Source organism: Marmota monax, unplaced genomic scaffold (genome assembly GCF_021218885.2).
Source record: "Marmota monax isolate L192 unplaced genomic scaffold, Marmota_monax_Labrador192_F-V1.1 WCK01_AAM20220418_F8-fsc00068, whole genome shotgun sequence".
NCBI lineage: Eukaryota > Metazoa > Chordata > Mammalia > Rodentia > Sciuridae > Marmota > Marmota monax.
Window position 1 is genome coordinate 5082586 of NW_026692352.1, and position 20692 is coordinate 5103277.

General features: G+C 39.3%; 1 protein-coding gene across 1 annotated transcript in view; it reads left to right on the forward strand.

Moving 5' to 3' along the window:
* The first annotated feature begins 4019 nt into the window (after positions 1 to 4019).
* Positions 4020 to 20692, forward strand: part of Rnf169 (ring finger protein 169) — a 113023-nt gene continuing 96350 nt past the window's right edge. Inside the window, exon 1 of the mRNA XM_046441968.2 lies at positions 4020 to 4521. Within this exon, the coding sequence (XP_046297924.1) occupies positions 4038 to 4521 (484 nt within the window). The 5' untranslated portion in view covers positions 4020 to 4037. The remainder of the gene's footprint in view (positions 4522 to 20692) is intronic.

The window sequence follows — 20692 nt, forward strand, 5'->3', positions numbered from 1 at the left end:
TCTTCATAGATGTGTGAGGTCTCAGAATGTAACCAGCAATGCCTGGGCTGGCCAGAAGGGTTCTTGGTCCTGCAAAGAGAAAAAGCCCGTTCCACCTGGAACTAGACTGATTGCCTTGATTCACATCAGATTCTGTCAATTTGGGAGAGAGAAGCTAGAGCCACCAGCTGCAGGGAAGAGAGAAGATTTGCAGTGATGTGGAGGAGAAGTGATGAAGGGTTAGTGGTGGTATGGAACCACGGAGAGCTATTTGGGTAGAGGCACTGTGGGAAGGATGGCAGGGAATTCTGGCAGCAATGCAATTCTCAGAAAGTATGGCAAGGGTAGCAGACTGAAAGCAGCTGGAGGAATCACTGGTACATGTGACTGCACTGCCATTTGTTCTAGTTGGCATCCTGCACTAAAGCGAGTCTGTGAGTCCCACTTCTGGTGGCCTGTGGTACAAGTGGGGCTGAAAAAAAGAGCAACACATGCTATTTGGACTTTTGCTCTAGACTGTTGGCCCAAGCTTCTTGTGTCATTTTATAATCTACAAAGCATCCTAACAAGCATTTTCAGATGACACTTCAAAAACAACAAGCCGATATCTTGGTCAGAGTACTGCAATGCAAATGAAGAAACTGTGAATGATTTAAGAAAAAAGTGGGGGCTGAGGGTGTAGCTCAATGGCAGAGCTCCTGCCTAGCATGTTCAAGGCTCTGGGTTCAATCCCCAGTATGGGGATGAGGGATGTAGAGAAAGAATTTACTAAAAGGATATAGAGTTGACAGAAAGCCTGGAGAGTCAGATATGCAATGGGGCAATAATCTAGGAAGGCCCAGGCAGCAGGTAGCAGGCATCACAACCCTATCCTTGCCTCAGGAACAATCTGGCATGCCACCATCACCACGATAGAGATACCACCCCTTACCCCAACCCTCACCTAAGAGTCACTGCTGTTGAACACCTACTATCTCTGTTGCTATGACAAATTCTAAAATCATCTCTTTTTTTTTCTTTTTCTTTTTTCTTTTTGTGGTGCTGGGAATCAAACCCAGGGCCTCATGCAAGTGAGGCAAGCACTGTCTGGGTTATGCTTCTAGCCCTTATTTCTGTGTATCATTTGCTGAAGATTCCATTTGCTGAACATTCAAGAGTGATGGGGTGGGTGGGGGGGGGTTGTTGCTGAGCCTAGGCCCTGTGTCATGTTCTAGCTGCTGGGAACAGGGAGAGGCAGTAGCCCCCTGCTCCAGCTTCCCTCATGGCATCGATACTACATAGAAAGGGGTATTCCCCAAATAGGAAGGAGTTTAGATCTGGTGGTAAACAAAACAAAATGTCCACCATATCCCATTTTTCCTCTTCTTTCATATTGCTCTTTCTTGGTAGTTCCTTTTTTTTTTTTTTTTGGCCGGTTGTCAATTGCGATCACAATCCCAGGCTCCTAGGTTAAAGCTTTAGACTCATCCTCATTTCCTTTGTTTTCTCATCAGGATTTGCCTTGCTTTCTTACCACTACTGATTTAGTAACATTACTTTAGCAACTGCTAAAGCATAGAGGAATTAGAAATCAGGGGTCAGAATTCTAGAGTGTTAGAGCTGGGATAGACCTTTGAACTTAACAAAGTGGTATTTCAGGGCTGGGGATGTGGCTCAAGTGGTAGCACACTCGCCTGGCATGCGCGGGTGCTGGGTTCCATCCTCAACCCCACATAAAAATAAAATAAAGATATTGTGTCCATCTAAAACTAAAAAATAAATATTTAAAAAAATGGTATTTCATAGGAGTATGTATTAGAATTTTTATAGCACATCCTGGCCCTCCCCATCTATTTTTTTGAGTTCAGTAGATCTGAGGTAGGATCTTGGGAGGCTGGGAGAAACAGACAGACAGACAGACAGTGTGTGTGTATTTATGTGTCTGAATTGTTTTAAAGATGAGGAGACTGAGGTAGCTGTTTGAAATCACACCATCAGTTAATGAAAAGGGTCAGAAGCAAGCACAGATCTCCTGGCATCTGGTCTAGTGCTACTCAGGCCTCTTGCTATTCCGTTCTGCAAAAGAAAATTTCCTGGTTTCATTCGTATTGAAGAAAGTATGCTACACTGTCGTGGCTCAGTTCCTCCAACAATAAACAGGTCCTTCAGATTAAGAGGCCCAAGTCATCAAGAATGAATAGCCCACATGAAGGGCCTGTTTCTAATGGTTGTCAGCTTGATCTCTGAACCACAGGTCTTCCTTTGTAGAACTGGGGAAAATGTCTTTAAGAACCTTAAGTGGGGAAGATAGTGAGGAAGTCCCCCAGCCAAGGCCACACTTCTGTGTCTGGCAGGATTGTCTCTGGGCCTTTGTGCACACAAATATTTGTTTCAATTATTCACTGACCCTTCTTCAATTCTTGAGTGTCCTTTAGCCATCTGGTTCTCATCATGAGAATCCATCTTTTATTTCTGCTCTCTGACTTTGACCAATCACGTCATTGGATTGATTTGCCACCAGCTCTGGGCAATCTCATGGAAACCCAGGGCCTCTGATGCCTTCTATTAATTACATTAAGTTGCTTTTTTTTTAAAAAATTTTGTTCTCTTTTCTAAACTTCTGCTTTTCTATAAAGATTCCCAACAGGAAATGCCATTTATATAATGTCTTCCTGCTCCAAAATCTGTGTTAGGGCAAAGAAAGCAAAGAGTGGGACTCTGCTGTAGAACTCTATCAGAGGGGAGCCATTTTCCCCATACCCTTTGCATCCAGAAAGGGAACTGACATCAAAGTCTGAACACCTCACCCTAGCCCAAGCAGGAATGGCATGGTTAGAGCTGGCTTTTAGGAAGCAACTTTTAAGAGCTGTGGAGGATGGATTAGAGGAAAGGAAGCTATGGGAAGGGAGTCTATCAATAGAAGCTACTGCAATAATCTAGGGGACAGACGATGATTGGGTAGTGGGAGTGGGATGAAGAGGAGGGAATAGGTGGGAAAATAGTCATTTTAGTTGGAAACTGACAGTACTAAGTAACTGAAAAGATATGGGAGATGAGGATGAAGTTAAAGATGAGCAGGTTTAGAGCTTGAGGACCTGGGAGGATGGGACTTTTAACAGAATGAGGGAAATAAGGGCTGTTTTGAAAGGAGGGTGGAAGACAGTGACATTAGTTTTGTACATGAAGGATGCAGACCTCCAAGGATATTTCCATCAGGCAGCTGAATATGCAGGGTTGGACTCAGGGTCTGGGCTGCAGATAACAGTTTGTGAGTTTCAGGAGAAAGGGGCAAGGTAAACCAGGGGAGCTTGCAGAGTGAGAAGAGAAGGGGTGGAGTCCTGAGCCTGGAGAAACATTTGCATTTAAGCTGAGGGGGGGGGGGCGGAGAAGAAGAGGGAGATAGAGATATATAGAGATTACTCAAGGAAGGAGAGGGAGCTAAAGGTGTGTGTGTGTGTTGGTGGTGGTGGGGGGGGATGGAAAAGTGTAGTTTTGCCAGTCAAGGGAGGAGAGTTTAAGGGAAATGGAGACAGAAGATGAGATGAGGTCTGACAAGAGGTTGTTACTCTCTGCAGTCAGTTACTGAATTGAAGACACTCGTCATGGTAGGCCTCATTTTGGTCACAAATCACCATAATCCTTACGGGAAAGCACAGGCCCTCACATCAAATAAAGTACTAAGGCAGGTTTCTGGATACTTCACAGGCTCCCCACTCACTTTAACCTGTTATCAGGGTATTGAAGAACAAGTGTAATTCCTTCAGAAAGTTTAGAATTTCCAAATAAATCCATCGTCTAGAATTTCCAAATAAATCCCTCCAGCTCTCATCCTCATTGGGTTCAGTAGTAGGAAACTGCCAAGATTATGGAAGGCGAGGCTAAAGCCCGGATATATAAAGAATGACTAATAAATATTAATGAGGTGCCCCCTCCGACCAATCAGGCCGAGGGAGAACCTTTTCCTGGTCCATTGGAGCCCCGCCCTCTCATGAATATGCAGATAACGCTGCCCGCCGCGCATTGCCCCGCCCTCTACTCTTCTCCCTCGCAACGGACTCTCCCTTCAAACGGGAAACAAGATGGCGGCGGCAGGTCCGAGTACTCGGGCCTCTTCCGCGGCGGCAGCGGCGGCTCTGAGTCGGCGGGGCCGGCGGGGCCGCTGTGACGAGATGGCGGCAACGAAGAGTGGGGCCCCGGGTCAGGGATCTGGCCCTGCGTTGTTGGTGTTGCCACCGCCACCGCCGCTGCCGGAGGAGTCGAGCTGCGCCGGGTGCCTGGAGACCCCAGGGGAAGCGGCGGCCCTGCCGTGCGGCCACTCGCTGTGCCGAGGCTGCGCCCAACGCGCCGCCGACGCGGCGGGCCCCGGCTGCCCGCGCTGCCGCGCCCGCGGCCCGGGCTGGGCCCGCCGTCGAGCCCGCGACGACGGCCAGGCCGACGCGGAGGTGCTGGGCGAGCGCGCCCGCCGCGGCCAGCCAGAGCGCTGCCGCCCGCGCCGGGACGGGGGCGCGGCCGCTGCGGGGCCCAGGCCGGAGCAGGAACCTCGCGCTGCGCCCGCGGAGTCAGGTGGAGCTTCCCCTCCTTCCCTAGGGGTCTGGAGAACTGCCCGGCTGTTCTGGCCTGGCCTGGTTAGGGGGTGGTGAGTCCCGGGCCCCACTCGGGCGGCTGTGGAGAGTTCTTATGGAGTTGCAACTGGGCTCTGCCCAGGTGTAGTATGTTTCTGAATTTTGAACTTTGGAATGAACTACGGACAAGTTGGATTTGGAGGGGCAGTGAGGAGACCTCGCGTCTTACGTACGTCATAAGTTTGGAGGGAAACAATTCTTGGAACAAGTTAGGGACAGGTTGGAATTAGCGTGTGGAGGGGAGGGGCCCTGGAGAATCGCAGAAGCACTTGGTTTTAGTGGTGGATCAACAGCTTGAGGTCTTGCTGCTTGGAGGGATGTGGGTCTTGGGCCTGAGTGGTTCGGCCAGGGGTATGGAGTAGCTGGAGTTTAGGGGACAGGTTGAATTTGGGGATGTGAAAGAAGATTTTTAGATTTAAGAGCAGAGTGTGTTGGAGAATAAGCCCACGTGCAGTTTTTCATAACATCTCGAAAAGTGCATGGTTAGCACAAGAGCGTGGCGTATAATGAGGGAGCGATAATTGACAGCTATTTATATTTATGCTAATTATAACAATAAGAGCCAGTAGTGCTCCACAAAAAAGCTGGGTGGGGTTTAAAAGGTTTGGAAATGAAGATTGGTTGGCTGCGGGCCGCTGCTAATTCTTTAGCAATGTTTGTTTTCTTCTGTTATCCTAGCAGTTGAAAAGTTTGTTGCAGGACCCTTGCCTTAACTTCTTTCCTTTCTTATCATCAATAGCCTACCAATCATTGGTGCTGAGCTTTGAGATAGAGTCCTAGGTTAAACACAAATCTTATTTTAAGTGGGGAAAGGGAAGCATTGTGTATGAAAGGGCAGCCCCTAGAAATTACGGGTTCCTAAAAGCAGTCTGTTTCAGGAACTGGTCAGAAACACCTGCCACGGTTCTAGGAAACCTTGCCTTGATTTCTTGGGTTGAGGGGGATCTACATCTTATTTTATTTTTTTAATATTTATTTTTTAGTTTTCAGCGGACACAACATCTTTGTTTGATGTGGTGCTGAGGATCGAACCGGGCCGCATGCATGCCAGGCGAGCGCGCTACCGCTTGAGCCACATCCCCAGCCCTACATCTTATTTTCAATGCTCCTTGTTATTCCTTTTAAATGTTATAACATCCCTATAAGATAGGGACTTTTATTTCCATTGTATAAATGAAACTGAGGTCCAGAGAAGTTGAGTAACTTAACTAATGATGAAAATTCAGATCCATCTAATTCCTGCTCAGTTAATTTGCTTCAGATTTTGAGATTAGGGTCAAAATATAAGATAGTACTTGTTTGGTCTTCCTATCAGAACTATTGACTATATGGTGTGGTCAAATAGGTTAGATTTTTATTTTTGGTGGGGGGGGATACCAGGGATTGAACTCAGGGACTTAACCACTGAGCCACATCTCCAGCCCCTTTTTAAATATTTTATTTAGACAGGGTCTCACTGAGCAGCTTAGGTCTTGCTAAGTTGCTGAGGCTGGCTTTGATTTTGATTTTCCTGCCTCAGCCTCCGTAGTCTCTGGGATTGCAGACGTGGGCCACCATGCGGGCAGTTAGAAATTTTAAATTTTATTTTCTAAGCCTGGAAATCACTACAGAAGTATCAGGTCTGAAATTTGAATCACTTAAAGGAAGTATGGCTTGCTAATTTGTGCAAATTTATTGTCTTTAAAAAAATTGTCATAAAGGATTGAAATATATTCCTGAATGAGGTTCGGGGATTATCTTTTAGCTTCAGTGGGTTTCCTGAATATACTGAAGTTCTTCCTATATAGTATCTTTTTAAAAAATTGTTTTTTAGTTGTAGATGGTCACAATACCTTTATTTGATAGGTTTATTTTTATGTCATGCTGAGGATCAAACCCAGTGCTTCACATATGCTAGACAGGTGCTCTACCACTGAGTTACAACTCCAGCCCTATACAGTATTTTTTTAATTAAAAAATTTAATTTAAAATAATATACATTCACATGATTCAAATAAACGTATGAGAACGTACACAATAAAAGATATCCTCCTACCCCTTACTTCCCACTTCCATCAAAGATTCTTCTTTATTTTTCTACAGAAAATGCAAGAATAACTGATTTTTGTCCCTGTTAGATAAAAGGTTGTATTTACATACTCTGTGAATTGCTTTTTTTGCTTAACAATACATGATGAAAATCTTTACATACCAGTATATAGAAAATTTTTTCATTCTTACAGTGAATGGAATTTCATTGAGTACATCTATTTGTAGACATTTAGGTTGATTCTTACCTTTTGCTGTTATAAATATTTTTTCATAAAATTTTATGTGTTTGTATTTTTATGGGTAGGTCATTTGTAGCTTTCAACTGATTCTCCTAATTTTTAAATGTTGAGTGCTGGGGATATAGCTTGGTAGAGTACTTGCCTCACATGTACAAGGCCATGGGTTCAATCCCCAGCACCACAAATAAATAAATAAATAAAAATTGAGAACTACTGTTTTAATCCAGGTCCCTCATTATATAGAAGAGAAAACTTGTGACACTACAACAGAGAAGAAAGTTACTAGTTACAGGTTTTTGTGAGTGGGTAAACAAGGGCTGAAAGAGTAATCCTATAAAAAGGGCCGAAACACAGCTTAATTCACAGTGAAGTTTCATGATGGCTTTTTACAGAGAAAACTACAAGTACCAATTTCCTAAATATTTACATTGCACTTGTATGAATAACAAACAGCAACAGTATAGCAATTTTAGGAATATTCTGAAGTATATAGCTTATTGGTATTTTGGCATAGTTAGGTCAACTGATAAGGGAAAGTTAGAGCTTTATAATACTGGGAAAAATGAAATTCTTAAGTTTTTAAAATTTTTTGGTACTGGGCATTGAATTTAGGGCTGTTTTATCTCTGAGTTATATCCCCAGATCCCCAGTCCTTTTTTATTTTTTATTTCGAGACAGTATCTTGCTGAGTTGTCCAGGCTGGTTTGTAACTTATCATCCTCCTGCCTCAGCCTCCTAGTCTTGGGGATCACAGGTGTGTGCCATTGTGCCTTGCATTTTTTTTGTTGAAAAAGGTTTCACTGTATTGTGTATTGCCCAAGCTGGTCTTGAACTCCTGGGTTCAAGTGATCCTCCTGCCTCAGCCTCCTGAGTAGCGAAGACTGCAGACATCCACCACTATTACACCTGACTTAATTAATTAAACAAGGAAATTTTTTTTTTTTTTTTTTTTTTTAACATCCAGTGTTTTGGAATTGGATTGTCTGGAAAAAGTGCAAGAGTTTGTCCTTGCTGAAAAGTTTGGTTGTACTGTTGATTTCTGTGTTGTGCTAACTTCTTGGTAAGCTTTAAGTTTTTTTTTTTTTGGTAGCGAGGATTGAACTCAAGGGCATTCAACCACTGAGCCACATCCCCAGTCCTATTTTGTATTTTATTTAGAGAGAGGGTCTCAGTGAGTTGCTTAGCACCTCGCTGTTGCTGAGGCTGGCTTTGAACTCACGATCCTCCTGCCTAAGGCTCCTGAGCCGGGGGATTACAGGTATGCACCACTGTGCCCAGCAGCTTTAAATTTTTTTTTTTTTTTGGTAGTTCTGGGGATTGAACCCAAGGCCTTGTACATGCAAAGCAGGCACTTTACCAACTGAGCTATATCCCAGCCCAGCTTTAAGGTTTTGAAACCTTAATGACCCTTGTGTAAATGGTTTATTTCTTAATATGTATGTCAGTTTGATTGTGTAGATATAATATAAGTTTTTGTTGATTTATGAAAACATTTTTGTGAAGGCTATGTCAGTGATCATGTCAAGATGTCAAAAAACTTCATCTTCTTTGAGTATCTGCTGCACATCATTATATTGATATATTAAGTATTTTGGGGGCTGGGGATGTGGCTCAAGCGGTTGCGCGCTTGCCTGGCATGCGTGCGGCCCGGGTTCGATCCTCAGCACCACATACAAACAAAGATGTTGTGTCCGCCGAAAACTAAAAAATAAATATTAAAACACACTCTCTCTCTCTCTCTCTCTCTCTCTCTCTCTTTTTCAAAAAAAAAAAAAAGTATTTGGACCATCTTGAGCAGTATTCAGTGATGTTACAACGAGTGCTTATTCTGTGCCAGACACTATACTAGGTCCTTGGGAAACATTATTGAATGAAATATTAAAGATAACTCTCTCATGGAACTTACATTCTAAATTTAGAGACAGTCCTGATCTATTGATTTTTAAAAACATTTACCACAGACATACACAGGTTGATTTTGAATTATAAATGACAGCTGCACTGAAGCTTCATTGAAAATGATTCGTGGATTTAGGACAGTTCTTTTCTTTTACCATAGGTAATGATAGAAAAGCTGGACAAAGCCTGATGAATCTTTTAAATTGACAGTTTGGCTGGGCATGGTTGGTAGTGCATGCTTATAATCACAATAGCTTGGGAGGCTGAGACAGGAGGATTTCAAGTTCAAAGCCAGCCTCTGCAATTTAATGAGGCCTTAAGCAACTCAGTGAGACCCTGTCTCTAAATAAAATATAAAAGAGAGCTGAGAATGTGGCTCAGTGGTTAAGCACCCCTGGGTTCAATCCCTGGTACCAAAAAAAAAAAAAAAAAAATTCGACAGTTTTTTCTTCCCCCCTACTTCTGTGTCAAAGTACATTTCAAAATAGAATAGATCAAGGGCTGGGGTTGTGGCTCAGCGGTAGAGTGCTGCCCTAGCATGGGCGAGGCCCTGGGTTCAATCCTCAGCACCACATAAAAATAAATAAATTAATTAAAGATATTGTGTCCAATTACGATTAAAAAAATAAATATTTTTAAAAAATGGAATAGGTTAAAAAAATTGAATAGTGTCTCATTTATTCTTTTTCTTTACCCTAGCATACATTTAAAAAATTTCCTCTTTCTGTGACACGCAGAGAGTTCTGTTTATTACTCAATTGACAGAAAGTGTTTGCTATGTGTGTACCCTAAATTGCATTTAGGACTGATGAATAATGAAACCTTGTGATTGTAGTGTAAAAGGACAGGAATTTCCCTGGTCTGTAAGGATTTGTTTCAAAATGTATAAAATGACTCATCCTTTTATTTTTAATGACACGTATTCTAGAATTTGAGAATGTCCTTATGTATTATACTAATGCTGGAAACATGTGCCTTGTGTTTGCTTATGTTTTTCAAAACTCATGCTTAGATTACCTCACCATATATTTTGTGACTTAGAATAATTAACATTGAAGGAATTGTTCTGGTTTATAGAATTTAGGATTGAGCAGTAGGAATTTAAGAGGTGTTTTCTTTTTTTTATTGTTGTTTATTCGTTCATATTTCCATTCTCTAACTTCCAGTTAATCTTTAATTACCCACCTTGAATTTATATCTGAGTTTGCTTAAATATCTGATATAATATCTACTAGGCAAATTTCATTGCGTTAATTTAATGAGCACTTTTGGGGGCATACACTGTTACAAAGATTAGTAAGACATGTCTTAACTAATTTTACTCTTTTATATTTTACTTACTCTTTTTTACTTAGAGACAGGATCTCGCGCTGAGTTCCTTAGGGCCTCACTAAATTGCTGAGGCTGGCTTTGAACTTGAAATCTTCATTCCTTAGCCTCAGGCATGTGCCAATGTCTGGCTGGTTCCTGTTCTTTAAGACTCTATATTGGGGAAATACACAGTCAGATAATTCTGAGTGGTAAATGAAGTAATACATAATGCTAATGGTATTGTAATGGGTGAACAGTGTAGAGGAAACCTGAGAAAGGCATTTGAACTGTATGTTGAAGAAAGAATAGGACTTCACTGGGTGAAAGAGGAGGGATGGCCATTTCAAGCATAAGAGCTTTCATAGCCAAAGACAGAAGGCTGTTGTATTCACAAACTGCAAGGAGTTAAATAAAGGTGGAGTGTGGGACTGGAGTTGGGAAGAGAGGAGACTACAGAAATTAGATGGTGAAGGGCATTGTGGGTCATGCTAAGAGAATTTTAGACTTTATCCTATATATAGTATAGAACCCTTAAAGATTTGTAAGTAGTGAATGATATGATCATAATATGCTTGAGAAAGACAGTATTTGTTGGAGAAGAAAAGCTGTGAGTTGAAACTGAAGGGAGGGAGTCTTAGTGGAATATTTTAATAGTTCAGGCAAGAGATGAAGAGGGACTAGACTAAAATTGTGGTTGTGGAGATGTTACTTTCAGTCATTCATTGATTTAGTAACCATTTGAGGGCCTTCTTTGTACTTGGCATTTGAGCTACAAACAGATAAAACCATGATTCTGTCTCTTAAAGAATAGTTGGAAAGATTGGCATGTAAATGTGCATGTAAAATATAAGTACAATAATATCTGTAATATAAGATATAATTATAGAAGGCAATATGATATAAATTAATAGAATAGGTTAGCAGAAGGGGGTATGGAGACAGCTCTCTGGGTTCAAATTTCAGCTCTGCCACTTTTAGCTGCATGTTATTGGACATATTGCTTAACTTCTCTGTATCTTGTTTCCTCATTTGGAAGACAGGGAGAGTAATAACAGCAAAATTGTAAGGTTGTTGTTAACACTAAATAAGTTGTTACAATGCTTGGCATATAGAGAGCTCAATAAATGTTACTTATTTTTACAAAGGAGAACTCGGATGGGTCAGGTATAATTTCAGTGAAAGACATTTCACCATGAGTGTTCAGTAGGTGGATGAGAGCAGGATAAAGATGAGAGAGAGAAATCAGTACATTTAAAGACAGAAGCAGGGACTGGGGATATGGCTCAAGTGGTAACGCGCTCGCCTGGCATGCGCGGGGCGCTGGGTTCGATCCTCAGCACCACATAAAAATAAAATAAAGATGTTGTGTCCACCGAAAACTAAAAAATAAATATTAAAAAAATTTCTCTCTCTCTCTAAAAAAAAAATAAAATCTAAAAAAAAAAAAAGCATGAAACAACAAGGAGAGTTCTAGGAATTGTAAATAGGAGTGGTTAGAACACAACAGTGTGCATGAGAGAGTAGAAGTAAAAGGATCTGCAGGAGCTGGGCAATAGTTGATTTTTAATACTATGCCAGAGACGATCTGTTGAAGAGTTTTACACTTTAGAGAGATCACTTTCACAGGGTTAATATAACAAATGGATTAGAGAGCAAATTTTATTTGCATGATAAGCTGAAAGTGCCTCTGCTACAAATATCCAGAAAAATGGATAATATATTAGTCTTTTAAATGCATTCCTGAACTTGCAGGAATGACAGAGTTCTCTCTAGTTCCAGAAACAGAACTAAAATCAAAACTATAAACCTTTGAGCCCTTGGAGCAGGCTGAAGCACCAGAAGTGAGGGTTTTCTGAATGAGGAGTGAGATTCTGGTTTTCTGTTCTTAGGGGATTGAGTTTTAGCTTTGTGTAAAAGGAAACAGATGACTTTTGTGCATAAAGCTGGAGAGAGAGAGAGAGAGAGAGAGAGAGAGTGTGTGTGTGTGTGTGTGTGTGTATTTGTATATTGGGGATTGAACCCAGGGCTTTGCACTTTCTAGGCAAATACTCTATACGCTGACCTATGCCCATGGCCCTATAAACTAGGATTTGCCTGGGTTCTATGCAAAGAAGAGATGGGGGAAACAAAAAAGTTTCCCTGAGAAATTGAAGCACAAGGTATGTGAGAAATTGCTCGCATTTGAGATCTTGGATATCCTTATGCCAAGAAATTAATATAAAAATTGACTCCACACTATTGACAAACCTGAGTCACCTAGAGAGAGAAAAATAAGACTTTGATGGTTATTCCCATACCTTAATTAAATGCGATTCTTTGCAGAAGAAATAAGTCTAACTGAGGTTGGGCTTATAATAAAAAAAAAAAATGACAGCATGGGAGCAGTTTTATGCCATACATGAGAACAGAAATAACAAGGAGGACTAGGATAGTAGAATTGGCAAATAAGTTAAAAGATAAGTTAAAGATAATTGAAAGATAAGTTAAATTAACATATTTAAGTGACATATTTAGTCACTTAAATATGTTAATTGACATTCCAATTAATGAATAAGATTATGAAACGGGCACATTTGAAAAATAACTAAACATGAAAACATGAGGTTAAAAAGCTCAGTAAGTAAGAGTTTACACAGAAAAAAATCAGTAGGTGGTAAATAATGAGAATAAAAAACAGTAAATTAAAGGAAAATATGAAAGAGAAGTGAAAAGGAATGATCAAGAAGTTCCAACATATAGTATTAATTCCAGGAGGAAGTAGATAAAATGAGGGAGTTATGGAATTTAAAGAGAAGATGACTTGAGAAATTTTCAGAATTAATAAAAAAAGACCTGAATTTTTAGGTTTAAGACTCACGAGACCTTAGCAAGAATTTAAAAGTAAGCAAACAACAGCAGCAACAACAAAAATCCCCACAATTAAATGCATTATAGTGAAACTACATAATATCAAAGATTTTTTTCCTTTCCACAATTTTTATTGATGCATTATAGTTGTACATAGTGACCGGATTGTTACATATTTATACATGCACATGATATAACAATGTAATTTGGCTAACATTACTCCCAGCACTCCCTGCCCCTCCCCCAACAACTGCTGCCTTTCCTTTATTGATCTCCCTTTAACTTTAGTGAGATCCGCCTGCCCATTCTTTCTAAATTCCACATGAGAGAAAATATATGAGCCTTGACCTGAGTTTGGCTGATTCTGCTTAACATGATGATCTCAAGTTTTATCCATTTTCCTTCAAATGACATAATTTTTACTTTATGGCTGAGTAAAACTCCATTGTGTGTATATACCACATTTTTTTTTTTATCTCTTCATCCATTGATGGGCATCTAGGCTGGTTCCATAGTTTGGCTATATGGAATATGAACATCGGTATGCATATGTCACTGTAGTAAGATGATTAATTCTTTAGAATAAATATCTAGGGGTGGTATAGCTGGATCATATGGTGGTTCCATTGACTAGTCTTTTTTTTTTTAACCTGTATTTATTTATGGGGTGCTGGGGATTGAACCCAGTGCCTCATGCACTCTACCACTGAGCCACAACCCCAGGCCTCATGGCTAGTCTTTGAGGACCCTCCATACTTGAGTTCCATAGTGGTTATTAAATGCATTGTAAATTGTAAATTTCTAATTTACAATCCCACCAACAGTATAAAAGTCTTCCTTTTTCTCTGTATCCTCTCCAGTATTTATTATTATTTGTGTTCTTGATGGCTGCCTTTCTGACTGGTATAAGATGAAATTTCAGTGTAGTTTTGATTTGCGTTTTCGTAATTGTCAATGATGTTGAACATTTTTTCATGTATTTGTTGGCCATTTGTGTTTTTTTTTTTTTTTTGAGAGGTGTTTGTTTAATTCACTTGCCCATTTATTAATTGGGCTATTTGATGTTAAGTTTTTTGAGTTCTTTATATATTCTAGATATTAATCCTCTGTCAGAAGAGTAGAATAGTAAAGATTTTCTCCTATGCTGTAGATTCTCTCTTCACATTCCTAATCGCTTTCTTTGCTGTGTAGAAATTTTTTAATTTGATGCCATCCCATTTATTAACTCTTGGCATTATTTCCTGAGCTTTTAGGGGTCCTATTGAGAAAGTTGTTGCCTGTGCCTATATGCTGGAGTGTTGACCCTTTCGTTTTCTAAGAATTTTTGGTCTAGTTCCTATGTCTTTGAGTTAATTTTTGTTAAGGGTGAGATATAAAGGTCTAGTTTCATTCTACATATGGGTAATCAGTTTCCTTAGCACCATTTGTTTAAAAGGCTGTTTTTTTCTCCAGTGTTTTTGGCACCTGTGTCAAGAATCAGAAGATTGTAGTTATGTGGTTTGTCTCTTGTCTCCTATTCTGTACCGTTGATCTGTCTGTTTTTTGCTAGTACCATGCAGTTTTTGTTACTGTAGCTCTGTAGATTTATTTGAAGTCAGGTATTGTGATGCCTCCAGCATTGCTTTTTTGGCTTAGAATTACTTTGGCTATTCTGGATCTTTTCTTTCAAATAGTCTTTTAGGACTTTTTCCTATTTTTGTGAAAAATGTTATTGGTATTTTGATGGGAATTGCATTGAATTTGTATATTGCTTATGTAATATGGTCATTTAAAAAATTAAAAAATATTAAATCTGCTTATCCATGAACATGGGAGGTCTTTCCATGTTCTTCAGTTTCTTTTTTTCAATGTTTTATTGTTTTCATTGTAGAGGTCTTTGACCCCTTGGTGTTAGATTTATTTCTAGGTGTTGTGGTTTTTGTTTTTCTTTTTTTGAGGCTATTGTGAATGAAATTGTTTTCTTGATTTCTTTTTCAGCAAATTCATTGTTGGTATATAGGAAAGCTTTTGCTTTTTGTATGTTGATTTTATAACCAGCTCTAGAAGTGTTTTGGTTTAGGTTTTTTGGATCTTCCAAGTATTAGGCTGGGGAGATAGCTCAGTTGATAGAGTGCTTGCCTTGCATGCATAAGACCCTGGGTTCAATCCCTAGCACCACAAACAAAACAAAACAAACAAACAAAAAAACACAAGTATAGCATTATATCTATAAACAGTGATAATTTCACTTCTTCCTTTCCTATTTTTATCCCTTTTATTTCCTTCTCTTGCCTAATTGCTCTGGCTACAATTTTTAATATTCTGTTAAATAGGAGTGGTCAGAGTGGACACCCTTGTCTTTTCTCTATTTTAAAAGACATTCTTTCAGCTTTTTCCCATTTACTATAAAGCTGGCTTGGGATATTTCATATATAGTCTTTATGATGTTGAGGTAGGTTCTTCTGTCCCAAGTTTCTTCAGTGATTTTATTATGAATGAGTACTGAGTTTTGTTGAAGGCCTTCTCTGCATCTATTGAGATGACTATGTGATTTTTGTCTCTAAATCTGTTTATGTGATGGATTACATTTATTGATTTGTGTTTATTAAACTTTCATCTTGTATCTCTGGGATAAAACCAACTTGGTCATGGTGTATATAGTCTTCTTAATATGTTGTTGAGCATGATTTGCTAATATTTTAATTAGGATTTTTGCATCTAAGTTCATCAGGGATATTGGTCTGTGGTTTTCTTTTATTTTTAATATTTATTTTTTAGTTTTACGCCGACACAATGTCTTTATTTTTATGTGAGGATTGAACCCAGTGCCTCACACGTGCTCAGTGAACACTCTACCACTGAGCCACAACCCCAGCCCTATTTCTTTCTTTAATGTGTCGTTATCTGGTTTTGTTATGACCAAAGATTCTTTTTATTTATTTATTTTTATTGGTTTTATTTTACTAAATACATGACAGCGGAATGCATACAATTCTTATTACACATATATAGAACAATTTTTCATATCTCTGTATATAAAGTATGTTCATTACCAATTCATGTATTCATACATTTACTTTAGATAATGATATTCATCACATTCCTCCATCATTGCTAACCCCCTGCCCCCTCCCCTGCCCTCCCCCTCCTCTGCCCTATCTAGAGTTTATCAATTCTTCCCATGCTCCCTCTCCTTGCCCAACTATGAGTTAGTCACCTTATATCAGAGAAAACATTGGCCATTTGTTTTTTTCGGGATTGGCTAACTTCACTTAGCATTATCTACTCCAGCTGCATCCATTTACCGCAAATGCCATGATTTTATTCCTTTTTATTGCTGAGTAATATTCCATTTTGTATATATGCCACATTTTTTAATCCATTCATCTACTGAAGGGCATTTAGGTTGGCTCCACAGTTTAGCTATTGTGAATTGTGCTGCTGTAAACATTGATGTGGCTGTGTCCCTGTAGGACCAAAGATACTTTTAAATGCAACTAAGTAGGAACAACAATCAGATTGAGAGCAGAGCTCTCTTAATCATAGAGAAATTGATCATAGAGCACAGAAATTGAATATTATCTTCAAAGTGTTGTGAGAAACCTGAATTTCATACTCAGGTAAGTTATCATTTAAGAGTGAGGGCAAGATAAAAATATTTTCAGACAAAAATGTAGAAAATTTACTGCACTGTTTCTAAAAGAACTGTTAATACTAAATAATGTCCTACAGAAGAAATGAAATGTATCCCAGGGGAGAATATAGGATGTAAGTAGTTATTGTGGACAAAGAAGTCAGTAGGTAAACTAAGCCAACATTGACTATATAAAGAAAAAATAATTATGACTAATTTGTAAGGGGTTATAACCAAGGTGGAAATAAAATACTAGGCAAAGATAAAATATAAATGGGGAAGAAAAGTGGTCATTATTAATGGGTTCTAAATTTCTGTATATAGGTCAGTAAGATAATAAAGATAGTGATTAACTTTAGACTTTAAGGTTAGCTAGATTTAGTGAATGCCTGTGATTCTAGTGACTCAAGAGGCTGAGACAGTGTTGCGATGAGCAAAGGTGCAACTTATACAATAGAAGGTGAGAAATAAAGAATGTCCACATGCTTCTGCCCTTTCCAATGCTTTATTCATTCAAATCACTCAATACAATTTTACCTTATAAGTTCTTAATCAAGAAATTGACAATCCTGAATGCTAGGTACTGCAATAGACACAATCAATTCATAGCAAACAATTCTAGATTAACTCTAAGAACTGTAAACACACTTACTCATGATAGGCTTATGACAGACATTCCCTCTGCATGCTAAGCCCAAGTGTCAGATCAAAAGTCTCAAGCCTTAGACTCCAGCAGATAGATGCACACTCACTCAGACTGTGGTGGTCAGATCAGGAACCAAGGCAGGCTTCTCCTGGGATGGAGCTGATGGCTGGCTGAGAAGGCGGTCATAAGGAGAAGTCCTTTTCTTACCAGAGTCAAGAGATTGCTGTAGAGTTTGAGAGCTGTGTGAGAACAATGTAGAGGATCAGGCAGATGAGAAGAATTGGGATTTCAGTCCAGGTCTTCATCAGGCTCTCAGGCTTGTGTGTAGCAGTGTTGGTTGGTCCATCATTTATACTAAATTTGGGGGCTTCTGACCACGCTTTCAATCCCTATCAGCTGCTACTGTATTTCTCAGTGATGTCATTTGCCCTGGGGTTAAAGCATCTGGTCTGATTTTCCCATCCTGATTTTTTTGCTTCTCCCCCCTTATGGGGTGAGGACAATCGGACAGAGACTTCACTCTGAGATTGTCAGGGTGGGGAGAAGTGACTTGTTTGTGCCTGAGGGCCATATTGGAGGGCTCTGTAGGTGTGCCTGGTGAGACTGCAGGTTTCAAAGTGGAGTTTTTATGGGGCTGGGGTTGTGGCTCAGTGGTAGAGCACTCGCCTAGCACGTGTGAGGCCCTGGATTCAATCCTCAGCACCACATATAAATAAATAAAACAAAGATATTGTGTCTAACTACAACTAAAAAATAAACAACAACAACAAAATAACAAAGTGGAGTTTTTAAAATGGATTTGCTTAGGCTAAGGCCTAAGGCCATCCTTACAGGCAGGAGGATTTCAAGTTTGAGGCTAATTGCAACAATTTAGCAAGGCTATGTCTCAAAATAAAACATAAAAGAGGGCTGAGTTCATTGGTAAAAAACCCTTGTGTTCGATCCCCAGTATAGTAGTGGGGGGGAAAAAACTAGTAGATAACTTGATTTACTCTCTCTATATATAGAACCATATACCATCCAAATTAAGAAGTGTACAAGCAAATGTGGACCATGTAATTTAAACAACACATCATGGTTTTCCAACATGTTACCTTTTTAAGACTCATAATTAGGCATAAAGAAAGTTTCAACAGATATGAAATAGTAATACCAGATGTTCCCTTATTTACAATGGTTTGACAAGATTTTTTGACTTTATAATGAAAGTAAAACGTATTCAGCAGAAACCATACTTCGAATTTTGATTTTTTTCCGAAGCTAGTGATATGTGTAATGCCAGATTCGTGGGACCCCAGTAGACCTCCAGGAGCTGAATCCGATGCAGTCACACAAGAGTCTTTATTGCAAGCTAGAGCCTGGACTCACAACCGTTCCCGCCTCATCGGTCCCAGGGAGTGGAGTCCCGGTCCTTTGTTCAGTGAGATTTTATAGGTTTTGGGGGTATACTCGATGCATCACAACATCACACAGCAAATCATTCCATACCGCGGGAAAGTCAAAACAACAATTCTTAACATTGATTAGCACATTCACTGGCGGGAACAAGTTGGGTAGGGATGATTGGTTAGTACATGAGGGGGATTCCTTTGAACTGGTTTAAATCACGAGGGGTGTACGTGCTAAACTACATAGTTTTCCAACATGTTATCAACCACTGTAAACTACTGGGGGGTCATCTGGCATCCCAGGTATTTTCCCTGTTTCATGCTGATTGGTGGTTGCTAGGGGGTTGCTATGGGTCTTCACCTAGCCTTTCTGAGTCAGGGACACCTGGCGCCACAGATCTCTCCTGTTGTTTGCAGAGGAACAATTCAGCAGGTGGGTATGTGCTTAGGAGTGCTCTGTGGGTTTTTCCCAGACAAGGGTCATGCCCCCTTCCTTAGGACAGGCCTTGAGGTAGAAGCTGGTGTCTCAAAAATGGAGTCACATCAGTTTCTCATATGCAGTTTGATAACTCTCTTGCAATGCTAGGCAGTGGTAGCAAGCTGCACCTCCCACTCAGCCATGCTATCACAACAGTAAAAAAAAATGGTTACTCTTCAGTGCATTTTGTGGCTGTGATGTTAAGTAGATTAGGTGTATTAAATATATTTTTGACTTATTTTAGCTCACAATGGGTTTATTGAGATACAACCCCATTATAAGTTGAGCAGTTATAGAAACCACATCATCTGATCCCAGTATGATACAATTAGATATTAATAAGTGAAATATAAGCAGTTTCTTTTTCCTCCAATCCATGTTTGGAATTTTTTTTTTTTTAAAGCCAACTTCGAAGTAATATGTTAAAGAACAAAACTAAGTGGTCAACCAAAGAAGTTAGAAAAGTAACATCAAATTAAACCCAAAGGAAGTAAGAGATAGGAAAGAATAAAGATATGAGCAGAAATCAATGGAATAGAAAACAGAAGAAGATTAACAAGTCCAGAATTGAATTCATTGGAAATATTGATTATATCTAGTAAAATTGAAGAGATACATTCCTTACCCTGCAGCAATTTCATTGATAGATATTTGTCTTAGGGAAGCTTGTATGTACGCCCCTCCCTATTGCATATGACAGCACTGAAGTACTAGAAAAAGAAACAGTTGTCCTTGATAGAAGGAATGAACTACAGATCCTAGAATTATTACAATGAATGAATTAGGTCCTCATGTAATAACATGGATAAGTCTTGAAAAAATGTTAAGTGAAAAAGTTGCCAAAGGATATGTACCACTTTATATCATTTCTATAAATAAAACAGGTACACAAAATAGTCATGTTTCTTTTTTGGTATTTTTTATTGGTGCTTTATAATTATTTGTAATGGGATTTGTTGTTACATAGGTGTACATGCATTTTCATTTATAAAGGGCTATTGTACTTACCCTTTTACTACTGGTCTCCCTTCTATTTTCCTGAGACAACTCCCTACCTACTTTTTTCCGTTTTCCCTTCAGTTTCTAAATAGAGAAAACATAGGACCTTTCAGTTTCTGAGTTTGGCTTATTTTACTTACCATAATGCTCTCCAAGTTCCATCTGTTTTCCTCCAAAGACATAATCTCATTCTCTTCATTTTGTATATATACTATATTTTCTTTATTGTTCATCAATTTATGGACACTTAGACTGATTCTATAATTTGGCTATTGTGAATTGTGCTGCTATAAACAGGAGTATGCATGTATCATTGCAGAATGCTGACTTTAATTCTTCAGGGTAGACATCAGGGAGTAGTATAGCTGGATCATATGGTGATACCATTCCTAGTCTTTTGAGGAACTTCCATAAAATAATCACAATATGTTAAGGAGTGAAAAATGAAGGGAAAAATCAGCCAACATATTCTTTCAAGGATTTTGATAGTGAAAGGAAGGAAATAGAGTGCTTGAAGAGGGAGGAAAAATACAATTGTACAGAATCAAGGGCAGAACAAATTGTACTCAGAATTTGGATTTAAGGTACTTTTTGAGAGCCGCATTCCTGGAGTTTGAGCAGAACTTGAAAATATTCAAGTGATAGAAGTTATATTTCTTTT